Source organism: Echiichthys vipera (assembly GCF_963691815.1).
Source record: "Echiichthys vipera genome assembly, chromosome: 4".
In the NCBI taxonomy this organism is placed as follows: Eukaryota; Metazoa; Chordata; class Actinopteri; order Perciformes; family Trachinidae; genus Echiichthys; species Echiichthys vipera.
The window spans coordinates 6,364,529-6,380,159 of NC_139829.1; the positions used below are offsets into that span (position 1 = coordinate 6,364,529).

General features: G+C 40.5%; 1 protein-coding gene across 2 annotated transcripts in view; it reads left to right on the top strand.

Moving 5' to 3' along the window:
• Positions 1–15,631, top strand: part of fras1 (Fraser extracellular matrix complex subunit 1) — a 310,210-nt gene that overhangs the window by 171,062 nt on the left and 123,517 nt on the right. For both annotated transcript variants that reach the window (XM_083913052.1, XM_083913053.1), the window contains exons 18-19: positions 3,047–3,187; positions 8,439–8,585. In XM_083913052.1, coding sequence (XP_083769178.1) covers positions 3,047–3,187; positions 8,439–8,585 — 288 coding nt within the window. The remainder of the gene's footprint in view (positions 1–3,046; positions 3,188–8,438; positions 8,586–15,631) is intronic.

The following is a 15,631-nucleotide window of genomic DNA, read 5'->3' on the forward strand; positions in this document are numbered from 1 at the left end:
CACACACACACACACACACACACACACACAAACACACATGCTCTTGGTGCTCTTTCATGGCCAGTTGGTGACAGGCCTTTTGTCTTTCTTTCATTCACTACCACCACCGCCGCCGGCCAATTGGTCGGTATGTGGCTCGGCTCAGCTGCCAGAGCCGCTCAGCTATTTGTCTTTGCACTGCCAAAGCAGACATCAAAGGCTGCACAAAAGGCCTGTTTCAGGGCAGCAGTGGTGTGGGGTGAAGTGTGTGGGGGCATGTAAGGGAAGGGTAAATAATCCAGGGTAGGGGATGTTGCATGCATTTGAAGCCAAGTGTAAAAAAACACAAAAAAAACACAAGAATGTGTCTGCAGTCGCCAAAACTTACAAATATAAAGCATTCGACAAAGTCAGAAAGTAACTGATCGTGGCACCAGTAGACCAGCAACTCCTGTAAAATATCTGTTTTTGCCAAGGAGTCTGGAGGCTTTGAAGATGCAGCAAAAACAGCTTCAGTTCCCCGTTGGAAAGGGCCAAAGTAACGTTTTTAGACCCGAAGTGAAACAATTGTGCAAACGAACGAGAAGTCATAGCCATTGTGTATAGTTATTATATCACGGCTATGAACCATCAGATTGCTTGATTTGAGCTTTTATTTCATTGGGAACGAAAAAAAACCTGAAGATTTGAAACCTCAGTCCATCAAGTAAGAACAAAACCTAAAAACAGTGAAATAATATATCAGATAAACCAGTGATCTTGCTCTCCGGCCTACTCAATCTTCTCCTTCTGGATTTCCTTGCTATGACGCATCACTGAGTTGGGAAACAAGAACGTAGTGATGACACATTACATGGTTTCTGAGGAGTTCTCTGGCTTTAACCTCCCTACCTTCAAGCTACAAATCCTTTAGATATCCATATCCTTTAGATATAAATCATCCTAAACTGACAACCCTGTGGAAGATTTATTTCATCATCTTAACTAAAAAGTCTAAACTAAGCAGCCGAGCATATTTCTGAAGTCTCTGCTGGCTCGTGGCCCTCTTGGATCAGGCTCTCTGAGCTGGCACCGACTCTGGCGTTAATGCATAACTTCTGATTGGCTTCATCTGAGTGTTACATTACTTCTAAGTGGCAGAGCCGACTAAAAGCTTGTGAGTCAGATTCCAAAATTGCGAACAGGAAATGAACAAGAGAGATTACAGCAGAATGGCTGCAGGGTAAAATAAATAGTGGTGGAAATTGGCTGCAGTTCAGAAAAAGATACAAGTGTACAGTTACCTTTACAGCAGTAAGAGCAGCACTGTAAGATACTTTATTATCATTGTGGGCATACAACCAAATAATTACATTTGGGAGCCTGTATATGTATGTATGTATATGTATAGTGTTTGTTTTGGTTTTACGTTGAGGTCTAATCTGGATCTTTCAGCAAATGCAAACGATATAAAAAAGATAGAAGCAAAATAACAAGATAAAAACAAGTAAGTTGTAAATGATAGTGTTTTACTACGGGATGTATCTATGCTGCTACACTTTGGTTTTTCTTATGTATATGTCCCCTCAAATGTCTGACGTTGACTGTACAGTGCAGAGTTTGTCACTAGAGGTGTTTTCACTTTCCTCTCCTGAAGGAGGAGAGGTGCTCTTCTCTAAGATCTGAGATTCAAACATACCATGGCTAAACTTTAGTCGCTACCTCACAAATTGTTGGCCGATTGCTGTCTGATATACAAAAGTTGCCAAAGAAAGGTGAAACCTCCAGCTCAGAGTGGACGGTCAGTACAGAGAGAAAACACACTGCCATCATAGCTGTCAGACACTGAGGGTTACAAGACAACAAGCGAACAAACAACAGAAACTAAGAAAAGATCCCTCTGGGCAATGTGATGTTGGAGTGACGTATTTTCTGTCATTTTTGGACGTCCGATTTGTAGTAGTAGTAGGGGTAGTTTTGTAACGCCAGGTGACGTCTTTTTTTGACGTTTACCGAACATCCAATGTTGACGTCCGTGAGTCCTCCGTGTAATGGCTGTTTATAGTCCAAATATGGGTTTTGTGGACGTCTTTTCAACATCCAATTTAGACTCATTTTAGACTACTTCTATAATAATAATATCTTGGCACTTCTCTAGGGTCACAGACCTTAAGACCGCCATTCAGTGCCTATGGCCCCTCAGACCACCACCTCAAACATACAGCATTCAGATGAGGTAAGGTGGCTGAAGGGTCTTGCGCCAGGACACAACAATCATGACACAAGGTATGGCAGGGATCGGACCACCGACCCTAGCAGAGGTGCTAACATTAGCTTGTTGCTCCTGACCTGCATTTTCTGGCCCGGTAGTATTTGACTGTCGGAGAGTTCTGTCATAATAAGATGGATAGGTTACTATGAAATTATTTATCACTAATTGCATTTTCAAATAAAAAAAAAACCTAGATAAATGCAGAAATAGATATATGCAGAAATAAATAACTTGATTATTCAAAATAAGTCAGTTAAAGAAAAACAGGAAAATGTAAAATAACAAAAAAAAAACACAAATCATGTTCATTTCCTGCACCTGTCTTAGACGTCCAAATGATCGTCCTCGGTTCAAAGGTCAAATGATGATATTGACGTCCAAGTTTGGACATCGAATAGACATCCAGAGTTGGTCATGGACTGACGGACCCAAAATAGACATGATCTGACGTCCAATGTGGGATAAGAAAATATGAATGAAGTACTTTTAAAACGTGTCTGGAGTGGAAGTATAATAATATATACAGCTGCACAATCCCACGATGCCCTCAGTTAACTTTTCACTGTAGCAGTACACTGCGGGTTCCTTCTGAGCGCTTAATCAATCTTTTACCTTCCTCTACAAATAAAACTTTCCTGGAGATTTATCAAAAGTACACTGATGCAGCAGAGTTTGAGACAAAGACAGTCGGTATTCTATTCACTTTATTCGTCTTATGGTCGCAGTAAGAAAGTAAGAAGAAACAGTTGGGAGATGGAGCATCCTCTGTGTCAGGATGTGCTGCAGCTTGAAAATGTGATCTGTGTCCCTTCTCAGAGTGTCATCCCTCCTGCTGGCTCTGCACCGGGCCATCTGCAGACAACTGTACGTCCTGTCCCTCCCAGTCCAGCATACATGAGGGCCGCTGTGTCCCCAGCCGCCCACAAGGCTTCTTTATCCAGGACAACCAGTGCCTAGGTGAGAGCACACACACACACACACACCACACACACGCACACACGCACACACACACATTGTCATTTTTTTATTTCTATACTTGTGCGCACATCCATTTCTATGATTCATTCCCTTGTCTCAGGCTTGACCTAAAACCTTAACCCTAAAACCTAAAATTCTCTCACAGCCCTTTGAAGAAGTGCGGACTGGACGAAATGTCCTCACTTCACTAAGATGGCCTCATTCTCAAGCTGGTCATCACAAAGATAGCTGTGCAAGAGCAGCAAAAAAAGTAAAAAGCAGTAAATGCCACAGCATAGAAATACTCTAAGAAGTCCCACTTTCTGGATTTCACTCAAGTAAAAGTACAAAAGTATGAGCATCACTCCAGTCCATCTTGTGATGGGGAGCGTCAAGTGGGAGCTCATGGACACTTCCCTATTTTCTAGTCGCATTCTTCCAGCGCCCTTGCCCGGGTCACACCCATATTCAGACTCTGTCTTCATTTCGATCTTAGTTTCCTGACCGTAGACGTTAGTGCATTGAGAAAATCTGTCCGCAGACAGAAAGACAGGCATTTAAACACCTGGCAAAATAAAACTTTCCTGCTACATTTAGTGTCTTCAGGACAACAATTTGCCAAGATTAGGACTGCAAACAACTATTATTTTCATTTTTTTTTCAATCAATTAGTTGTTTGATCTATGAAATATCAGAAAACTGTGACCACTTTGACCACAACTCAAAGATATTCAGTTTACTGTCGCAGAGGGGGTAAGAAACCAGAAAGTATTCACATTTTAGGAGCTGAAATCAGTGAACTTTGGATTTTTTTTTGCTTAAAAAAATGACTTAAACCGACTAATCACTGACGGATTAATGTACAAATCACTCTGATGTTGCAGCGGGTAAATAGAGTTGATTTAAATGATAATCTGAATTTGTAAATTAACTATATTGAGTGAAAATCCAATATTCCCCACTGCAATGTTGTGAACTGTTTTATAATGTAGTTATGTAAGTGATGTTTTTAACTGTAGAATGTAACACAAGGTACATTCCAAAAAAAAAAGAAAGTGCTTGTCCATTCACCTTGTTTGACCCAGAGACAAGCTATTTTCACGGTGTAAGTTAGAAAACGTGTCCAAACACCTTTACTGGAAGGAACACGGGGAAATAAGCAGCATATGCATAATAATAGAGTGTAATGCAACCAAAACATAATTGTGAAATGTTGTGATTTATGATGGCCATATTTTAATGCAGGTAGGTCAACAGTGCAATCTCCCAAAAATAAATGTTACATCTTCTTCATATGTCCAGTGAATTGAAAAAAAAAAAAAAAAAAATTTTAGAATAAGATGAGCTGCAAATGAACCTTTTTTTTTTTTTAAATGTTCTCTTCAGAAGCTGTTTTGGATGAGTTATTATGTGCTTCCTCTTGTTCTTGGCTCCAGACCACAGCTTTTAGTTCAGTCAGTGTAATGAAAAGCTTTGATATTACACAACATTAATTTGGCCCACAACCCCACAGGTAGGTGTTTTAAATTCTGTCTATTTTCCTGTGAGGTCAGTGGTGAGAGCTTCTCACAGCTTGTTACCAAAGTGGGATCGGTGCAGGTGCACTCTATTATTAACAGTAATTATGACAAATTTCTCAAAAACTACTGTTTTAAAAGTTACGTCTTGTTTGAATACCTTTTGATCAGAAGTAGAAATACCACAGTCTATACATATTCCATTTTGGTATGACTTTCTATGCAAGATCTTCTCTGGATTATGATTTGTTTTGTAATAAACTTATATATCAAAGGAAGGACAACTGAAGCTCATCAAGTAATTCTTATTCTAATGTTAGTGAAGTTTTTCCACATTTGTTCTAATAAAACCTTACTTTTAACAACACTTCCCCATAAACAGTGTGTGGCGTGCACAGGCATTCTACTCAACCAGACTAACAGAGTAGTGCTCCTGTGCAAGCTTCTGTGATGAGGAGCTTTAGTGTTGTAAATAGTAAGGTTTCAATGAACATTCATGTGTTTGGGTAGTACTGAGCTTCTCCATTTCTCCATTCTTTGGTTCTCCATTCACTCAAGGCAAAAACAAAGGTTTCAGTCGTTGAGTAATTGATGGACAAATGGTCATTTTGAGGGTGAACTAAATGTTCAGAAGTATCATCAGGAAAATATACTTAAGGTATCAAAAGTAATCAGTTAAATTGTGGAATAAGTTAAGTGTGAGCGTAGAATAGTATATTATATTATTGTGTTTACACGTGAGAACATCTGGAGCCAGTTTTAGATACATCATGTTTTTTTATGTTAAAAGTAACTATATGTCTCATGAGTGTGGAGTTAAAGGCTCAGTAGGCAGTAAGAAAATATTTTTGTTTAAAACACATAAGGATAGTAAATAGTATTTATATTTAGGCAATACTGAACAGTGCTGAATGACTTCATTAGACGGCGGGCGAGACTGAAATGGATAACTAACTTTACTCATACGTTCACCTGTGTCAGTTTGCTTACTCGTCCCGATCATGACTGCTATTGTTAAAATTATAGAAGGGATTTACTTTTCTTCTTGGCAAACTTGTAGGTGTGTGAAGAATATTCCATAGTGTGATCCGGGACTCCAACGTAGCAACACAAACCTGATCTTGTATTAGCAGCAGCCGTATGCCTTTGGCTATGGTTAGCAGGAGGCTAACGTACTAGCAACCTCTGACAATGCGTTCTCGGTAGCCACTGTGACCAGGCTGTTTACCTGGTAAATCAGCCCAAACAACTGAACCCCATCACAGCAAAGGGAGTTCTTAGAGGACAAATCATTTAGCAGTTTACCCGTCAAAGAGAAGAACAGCGAGCTCCGAGTCCAAGTTCAAACCAATGTTATCCCCAACTACTCTTATATGCTGATATTGATACGCGTTTGATTGTTGCGTTTGTTGTCCGACTCTCTTTATGACAAATCCGTCTTCCTCTTCTTAGATTGTTTTGCACTGAACACGAGTGTTTCCAACTGTGGAATCTTTCTCTCAATCCTTCCTGTCCGGTCATCCGCCATTGCTGCAGACTGGGTTTCCACTGGAGAGACGTGAACGCGCATCTGCTTTAGTAGAACAGCCAATCACAGGGCTCGCTGTCTCAGCTGCTCTGATTGGTCAAAGTCTTCCGTCACGGGGTAGATTCTTTGCAGGCTAGCAAACACAGCCTAGGAGAAGTCTGATCGTCTCTCACATCACTTAATTTTACATTTACTTTTTTATGGAAGATTTTGCCTAATACTGCCAAAAATAAGCTGCCTACTGAACCTTTAAGAGTATAATATTTCCCTCTGAGATGAAATGGCAGTACATGTATGAAGTATAATGGATATACTCAAAGTAATGTACAAGTGTGTCAGGTACTTGAGTAAATGATTAACAATAGTTAGCATGTTAACCATTAACCATTGAAAAGAGCTGAACAGGACTCTTCTGCCTGTGTACACTCCCCTCCCCTCCACCTTGTTAACGAAAATCCATTAGCTCTAATCTCCCGTTCATTGCATCGGCTCGTTTTACCGTCTCCGACCTCATGTAGAGCAAGACGACCCCTTCTATCTCCAGTCTTTTTTAAGCATACCCAATTTTATTGTTTATCTTGAGGAAGACAAAAAAAAATATGTGGTAAAAATCATTTTATCTTTTAATAGTTTAATGTTGTTCCTCCTAACTTTGTGTGAGTAATTGAACCGGCCGAGGCAGAGGTATACCTACATAGTCTTCCTGACCGATCAGATACACAGAATCAGATTACGTTTCCCCGCGGGATATCAAAATAAATGGGCTCTGTTTGCTTAGTTGGCCTCGCCTCCTTTATTGTTGATTGGCTCATTAGGAGCTACCCTGAAGAAGTATCCTATTCCTGTCTTAAAGAGAGTTAACTTTTACAAAGTTCTGGTGCATTGGAGACTTTTCATGCTCAGCAATAAGACACAGTGTGTAGTTAAAACTCCATTAATCAATATTTCCTTCGTAATGGTAATGAATCAAATGACTAAGGGGTGGCTGGTAATGACAAACAGTGGATTATCATTAACTCTGCAGCACTGCTGAGCCTTTTCAACTCTTTTATTTGGTAGTTATTTTGGCTTTAAGGCATTTTATGTGTCTGTATGGTTCAGTGTCAGCGTTCCTCAGCAGACACCTGATAAAGCCACTGGACACACCCTACACTATTAGCACTAACAGGTGAAGAAAGTGGAGCCTTTAGCAGCTAAAGAGTCAGAAATTTTTCTCATGAGTTGGTATATAACATAACTTATCTGCAACATATCCACAATAACAAGGGTCATACTATTTTACGGATAGGGATGGGCATTTTTAGTGGTTTCCATATTTGCGTACTAACTACTCTACCCGGGGACTACATACGTATTTTAATAATACTTCAAAAACAGAAAAAACGGCAATACATATCCATACCATTCACACTCAATAAGATGCCCAGTGTAAGTGAATGCTCAGGTGATATGTGTTTTCAGTCGTGTTCATATGGACCACGATTATTTCCCCTACTGAGCCAACAAAGCTTGTGCAGACGGAGATTGTTAACGTTTTTTAAAACGCTGTGCCAGAATTAAAATGTAGTCGTGTGGAGGTAGCCTTTCAATTGTGCAACCCTGTCTTCATAAAGAAACAGTAGAGTGGTGGTGAATAGCGTGGGGAAATGAATAAGATGACAACCTTGAGCAAGCGGTTGTATAACGGTCCTCATTCTTAGAAATGATCTGTTTAATGTTTGTCTGCTGTAAATATCATACCTGCTTTCACTCTTGTGTCTTCTGCAGCCGTACGGGCATTAGTCTCTGCCCTAGAGTATCTCCATGTACTCAAATATGTCCATCATTGTATCTAATGGCCTATTATTTTGTTGCCACAGCTGACATTGTACTTTAGTTAGAAGTAGTTAGTCACACTTGTGTAGTACTTAATGAAAGCCTCCATCATGAATGTGTTTATACCCTCTTCTTTCTCTTTCTTCTATCTTCCTCTTCCATCCTTTTCTCTCTCCATGTCCTCTTCCTGATCCTGCCCTGCCTCCTTTCTTTATCATCTTTTTCCTCTCCTCACCTCCATCTCTTCTCCTCGTTTTCTACTCCTTAAACATCCTTTTTTTCCTTCATGCATCCTGTCCTGTCTCCTAACTTTCTAACACTTCATCTTATATTATCTTAACCTGATTTTGACCCTTTTGTCCCTATCCTCCCTATGTCCTCCACCTCCCAGCATGCCACCCATCCTGTGAGTCCTGCTCCGGGCCCTCCCAGGCCGACTGCACCTCCTGCGCCCCGCTGGCCTCCCTACAGAGCGGCTACTGCAGGACGAGCTGCCAAGAGGGCCTTTTCCTCAACACAGTCACTGGAGAGTGCCTCAGTAAGTCAGCCTGTGTGTGTGTGTGTGTGTGTGTGTGTGTGTGTGTTTGTAATTGCGTGTCATTTGTATGCCATGTGCACGAAGCTTTCATCAAATACGCTGACATGAGTGCTCATATTTTTACCCAGAGTGGCCTCTGTGGGATGAGAGCCACCAACTCTGGTGGGGTTAGTGCAGGTCGCTCTTCCCGCTGAGCTTCGCATGATCACACACACAGAGACATAACCAGCCTGTAGCTCCAATAACCTGCATTATTCATGAGAAATGCCAACCATCCTTGTAAAATAGATGTTCTTAGATTGGCATGTTTTTACGTAAAAGCCCTGCAGTCTGTTTCTTTTGAATTGTTGGGTCTAAAATGATCTGCAGAGCTACAAGCTGTAATAAAAGTCATTTTAAATGTATGTTTGCTGAAATAGTTCAGCACTTTTGTCCAGCTGTTCTCCGTAGGGACAGTTGGACACAAAGCAAGTTTCTCTTTGTAGCGAAGAACAAATAGAGTTTTAAAAATTATAGCAGGTGATTGACTGGCCATTTGTTTACATGTAAAAGGTGCCATATTGGGAAAAAATTGTAGAAATCACAGTTTCACCAAGCTGGACTTCTTCCTGTCCCAAAAGCTGGAAACCATAATGTTGCAGTTAAATGCCATGCACTACCAAGGAACACCTGTCTGCAACTAAGTCATAAGAATAGAATAATATGGCCCCTGTACTGAGGGCATTGACGTTTGGAACACTTGAAGTCTTGGATGGACAAAAAGATGGTTGAATCATTGTTACAAAACGTCTGCATCTGTTTCCTTGATTGGAAAAAAAAGTTTTGAAAAGAGTGAGAAGTTCACCAAAACTCCCATTGTGTGTTTCACTAACACACGTGCAATACTATATTCTGTTTTGTGCAACAGTGAGCTGAAGCTAAAGATGAAACTTTGTAGAAAGCTGTTGAAACAGCAACAGTTTAAATCATCCTGCATTAATAGCTACAATATTACGGGGGGCAGAGCCTGCCTCACACAATGGAAAACATGAGAAATATAATGTGTTTCTTAAAGATCGCAGCATGTAAACCTATTGTAGTTGACCGGAAAAATACAAATATGACCCTGAAAAATACCCTAATAGGGCATCTTTAAATAAAAATAAATAGAGAACTCTGAATGTGAATTTAAAGTGTTAAAAAATACTTATTTAACTATGGTTTCTCCAGAACGAACTGGAGAAAAGTTTCTTTCCATAAACGTATCTACGCCTTTTGGTGTAATTTAAAACAAAAAACTTTTAATGAGTTTCTTGCTCGCAGTTACGCTTTTCAGAGAAACTGTACATGACACGGGGATAAAGAGGAGCTTTCTTTAGATCTATGCTAATAAACACCAGCCTAAGACACTTCTTACCTCCTCACCCTACTTCTCATCCTCATTTTGCACAAGAAAATGCTATTTGTCTTTGGCAGGTGAAAATAATAAACTACCAGCCGGAAGCTAAACAGAAAAGGTAAGCTTGCAGTGCATAAAGGTAGCTCCTGCTGGGTAATGAGATGAGTTTTTACCTATCTGGACCGCTGGTTGTAGATTAAAAACAGGCGTGTTTGCACGATGGAAAGCCAGCATGAAAGAGATAGCAGGGGGGTAAACACAATCTGGGGGAAAACAAAGACGCATTGACTTTTAATTACAGTTTCTGGTGACGCACAATGTTTGGAGATGTGAAACTGCAACCAGACTTTAGCTCACAGACACACACACACACACATACACATGTATGTGGACAGACACTGCCGGCAAGCAGATAAGCACGGTTACACACATATCTGTCTGCAAACACACACCAGCACGCAGCCAAATCTCAACTGGGTCAAGCTCAGCCAAACTGTGGTTAATAAAAGATGGCCTGGGGCACTTCTAGGCCACAGAAATACTGGGGTCATCATTTCTGCATGGCAAGGACCTAAACACACACACATATATCCACACACACTCACACATACACCTGTACACACACACATTTACACTAAGCTCTCTCTCTCTAATTGCAAAAGATTTTCACACACATTTTATTCCTCCTTTATTGTTTCATTATTTTATTTAAACCTTCCTTTCTTTCTGTTTCGTACTTAATTTATCATGCACACACACTTTCTCTGTCACACACACTCACAGCCTAGGATTACCTCTGTCCACCCGGCCGTACCTTCGCTGTTACATAACCTCTTAAGGCGATGAGGCTTTCGCTCTCAATCGCATACGAGAGCAGCCATCAGAGGCAGATGTGTCATTATTGGCTGTCTCCTCTTATTATCCCCGTCTGTCTGACTCCTGTCTCACTCTCTCTCTATCTCTTCTTCTTACTTGATTCGTATTTGACAGCGTCAGCAGCGCTGTTGTCGCTCATATGGCCAGCCAAGTGATTTGACAAATTCCATAAGCGCTCGTCTTTAAAACGCTCCTGCCTTAAACCTTAAACTGTTCAGGGCCATCATACTCAGTCCTGAACTGCTCCTCGTTTGTGAGTAATGCATTTGCAGGATTTAAAAAAGAAGTTTGGAGACTGAAATCTGTCAGGTTGTCCTCATTCACTGTTAGTACATACAAATACTAAAAAGCAATGCACTGTAATCCGTATGTAATCCAGGTGTTAATTACTGTAGAAATTACATCCGGAGCAGAGAAGGACATCAGGTGAAATGATAAAATCCTCACAGTGAGAAGAGTTTGGGTGACGCCACGCATCCGTCAATCCATATGTACCATTCTTGTGAACGCAATATCTCAGGCATCCCTGGAGGGAAAGTCTTTATATTTGGCACAAACGTCCACTTGGTTTCAAAGATGAACTGATTAGATACGGTCAAACGGAAGCCCCCATCACAGCGATTTCCGAAAACTGCAGTTCTCCAAGTGTCCACTAGAGGTTTTCATAATAGAGCAATTTCTCATTGATCCCCATACACGAAAAAAATTGTTTCGATGTCCAAATGACTGAATTTGCCTAAAAAGACCCTGGGTTGATTTCACACCGGAATTTAACTTTAAATAGGCACTTTTCACAGCATAATTAAACCTATTTAAGGCCTGATACAAAAAATCATTCTAGTCTGTATTTCAGATACATGCCTTTTTTTGGTAAGAGGAAATTAGGGGGAGTCTGACAAGATAATACTCATATAGGTGAGGACCCCGACAGAGATGCTCCTCACAAACGCTACGCTACTTCTGACAACATTTCACACAATTATCTCATAAGAAAAAAATCATGAAGTGAAGACATTTTCTGTCTAAAAGGTCAAGGTCTAATTCTAATTAATGTTTCATAATTCAGGAACAGGAGGGGTGACATTCGATCGGTTACTGAATTGATGACACTCATCTTTTAACTGTGCAGATTGTTTGGATCTGAAGATGTGTGTGAAGCATCCACATTTTGCCAAAACAATATACTTAATACCTTTTATTAATTGTTTCAGTCTTCACTTGAGTTTGGCAGTACATTTACACCTGCACACTGGTAAGCATAATGTTCTTGTAGACAGTTGGGGGGGGGGTACTTAAAGGCAAATCTTGTCATTGTCACATCCATTAACTTTGATAAATACAAATTCTCTCATGTTTTTTTCGTAGGTGTCATGTTTTTTTTTAACAAGGCTACAAGATGAAATGTATTTTGCTTTCCTTATTTCTTCTCCAGATTGTTTCAAAAGTTTCTGTGGATGTTAATGGTTCCCAGAGGTTAAATAATAATAGTGATAGTGAGGTTAAAAAAAAAAACGGAACTAGGAATCAAGACCTGTGCGATGCAAACAAAGGAAAAAAAATGTTGCTCTTACTGGAAGCCTAAGATGTGAGTCTCATACGAGGAGAAATACGAGCTGCAGTGAGAGACAGTTTAATCTTGGCGAACTGCTGCCTCTCTCTCTCTCTCTCTCTCTCTCTCTCTCTCTCTCTCTCTCTCTCTCTCTCTCTCTCGCTCGCGCTATCTGTCTCTCTCTCTCTCTCACTCTCCCTTTGTCTGAAATCCTTCTTTTCTGATGTAAAGAGAACCAACTTCTGAGATCTGACTTCTTAAAGTCCAAATAAAAGAGTTTTCTGGAACACTTCAGCTCAAAGCTTTAAGCAGCTACACAACATTATTTTTGCGTCATAATTGTGTTATTTAACATGATGCGAAGCTTAAAATAGACCTGCACGTTGGATAACAGGGGTGCATCACCATAGAAACAAGGCATACCATTACTGAAATAATATACTTTTCTTCTTGTCAATAGAGAATAAAACCTCCATGGAAATACATTTAGTACACATTGTTGCCCACAGCGACAGCTGCTGTCGATGTCTCTTTATATGCATGTACAATGTATTGATGCTGAAGTGAAATTAGTTACTCTGCGACACCATAGTACAGAAACAGCTTCAAGACTGTAGATTCTGGGAACTTTCTTGGATTCTGGTGCTTTAAGACCTGACTGCTGCCTTTGACACTGTAAACAGGATAATTTTATCATGTCCTCATTTTTGGCTCCAACCTCTTTTCATTTAGTGTGTTTACATGCAGTTTAAAAAAAAAACATTATATTCGGATTGAGCCAATACTCCGGTTTCTCAAACGCCATGTAAACACCGTACTCCAGGTAAAATCAGAGTTCTCATACCCCGGTAACAGACCTAGATAACTCCTTCAGTACCCTGATTATTCGTGCATGTAAACAGCCTTCCTGGATTGCATGGGTTTCCCGTCTGCGCCCCGTGGGTTAGAACTCCCCTTCCCGAATAGAGTAAACCAGGGGCCTGTTTCACAAAGCAGGTTCAACAAACTCTGAGTCTAACCCTGAACTCTGAGTTGATCTACTCTGAGATAGGAAACTCTGAGTTTTCGGTTCCAGAACAGCAGATTTGCGTTAGGTTGATCAACTCAGAGTAGTTTGACCTGGAGTTAAGCGCGTGCACCACAAGTAAAAAAAGACAGCATCAATGGAGCCCTGATTCGACGAGTCACCATGGCAATGGGGAAGCGGAGGGCTACGCTACAACTGGAACTGTAAATATTAATGCGCTCATACGGTGAGTTTGAGCAGGTTTATTCCGCTGCAGCAGCAAAAGAGAGGGAGACGGTGCGGGAGAACATTGCGGCTTGGGTCAGTGCATAAGTTTAAATGTAGTCCTGTTGCAATCACAGTAATATCACAGGGGGAACTGCTTGAGTGGTAGCCTATTCATTTATTTAATTTAAGTGCATTCCCACGGGAGAGAAGCGCACTTGGCAGCAGCTTAAGATGAAACATAAAAACATTGTTCAAACAGGTAAAACCTCAGCACTGTCTCATGGTGACGCCTCATTTTGAGCATGTTTTACATTGTAAAGTAAATATTACCGTAAGTGGCTGTTCTATATGTTGCAAAAAAAACTCCCTTTTGCAAAAAAACGCAGCGCAACACACAATATCCGCTGTGATATGAAACAGTACCGCTCAAAAAGAGAATTGCCTGGAAATGCAAGAAGATCTATAATCAATAGTTTGATAATCATCTCCCGACGAATATTTAATTCTCTGCGCAGTAATGCTGCAGCTTCATCCACGGGATTGTTATCAGACGGACACGCCATGGTAGTGGAAATAGTCACCACCTAATATAACTTCTAATGTCTGATGTTTGCAGTGATTTTCTGAAAAAACAGACGGAACTATACTACGCCAAAACTCGCCCGCTGACTGAATGAATGAGGAAATCAAACACCGTGTGTAGCTGAAAGAGGGCGGAGACAGAGAGAAACTCAAGGTTTTCTGAGAAAAACCTGGTCCCGACCAGGTTAGTTTCAGAGAGCATGTTACCATGGTGACTGACCGAGAGGTTAAGTTACCTCTCTTTGTGAAACAGGCTAGAGTTACCCCTCTGTCTCTGGTTTGAGTTACCTCCCTTTGTGAAACGGAAAACTCAGAGTTTCCCTCATTTCAGGGTTAACAGACTCAGAGTTTTCACTAAACCTGCTTTGTGAAACAGGCCCCAGGAAGCAACAGTGCCAAAAACGTGAAAAAACACACTACAACAATAGAGCGTTACCTTTAAACCGAGTAATGACTTTGCCATGTCGACTGACATCATTACCAAGAAGGCCCATTTCTGTCGTAATTCTGTCCAAAAGTCATTCGTTTCCCCCCTGCGTGTCATTTTGACAAAGGGGAACTAAAATGAATCCGTCATTTTCCCAATCAAACCCCACTCATGTATACAGGGTGAATTTCAATAATCTGATTATTCCCTTAACCTGCCAAAGAACATTTTCGGGTTACTGCTGTGCATGAAAATGCACTGTGTGTTTTGCTGCCATTGGGGTTCATTTTTAAGGAACATAATATCCCTTTTTCATAAGAATAATAATAAGAAGAATCATCTTTATTACCAAGTATGTTGTTGTTGTTGTTGTTGTTGTTGTTGTTGTTGTTGTTGTTGTTGTTGTTGTTGTTGTTGAGTAGCTTTTTAAAAATGTATAAATGGGTCCACTTAGATCAAGTCATGTGTGCTCTTGTTCCTCATTTGTATGGTAGCAATGTCTAAATAAGACACATATTGTTTCTGCTTCTATTCTGCATCAATGCAGGCCTTTGTTTCAGTGACATTTGAAGTTTGACTTATGTGTCTCCCTGCCAGTTTCCAGAACAATCCTTATCATTACTCTGACATCTAAAACAACAGCAGAACTTTTCCTGTTTTTGGGGGACAGGGCCAAGGGAACTGAGCACCAAGTGGAAAGTAGGACTTCTTTAATAGCTGCGTCTGAAAAAAAAAATCCATTCTTTGTCGGGGCAACATGTCTAGACAGGGTGAAGTCAGCGTCAGAGGACCACACAGCTCTTCTTCTCTGAAGCACTTTGTCTCTTCTTACGCCTGTAACTTCAAATAAAGAAGATGTCCCACTTTTGTTCCTCTTTCTTTCCGAACTTCTGTTGCACTCAGGCTCCGTCTCCACTCACAGAAACAAGTCTAACGCTATTTTCAACTGCACAAAGCCACAAGGAAGCGACTAATTGAGACATTAGAGTTTGGATTGTCA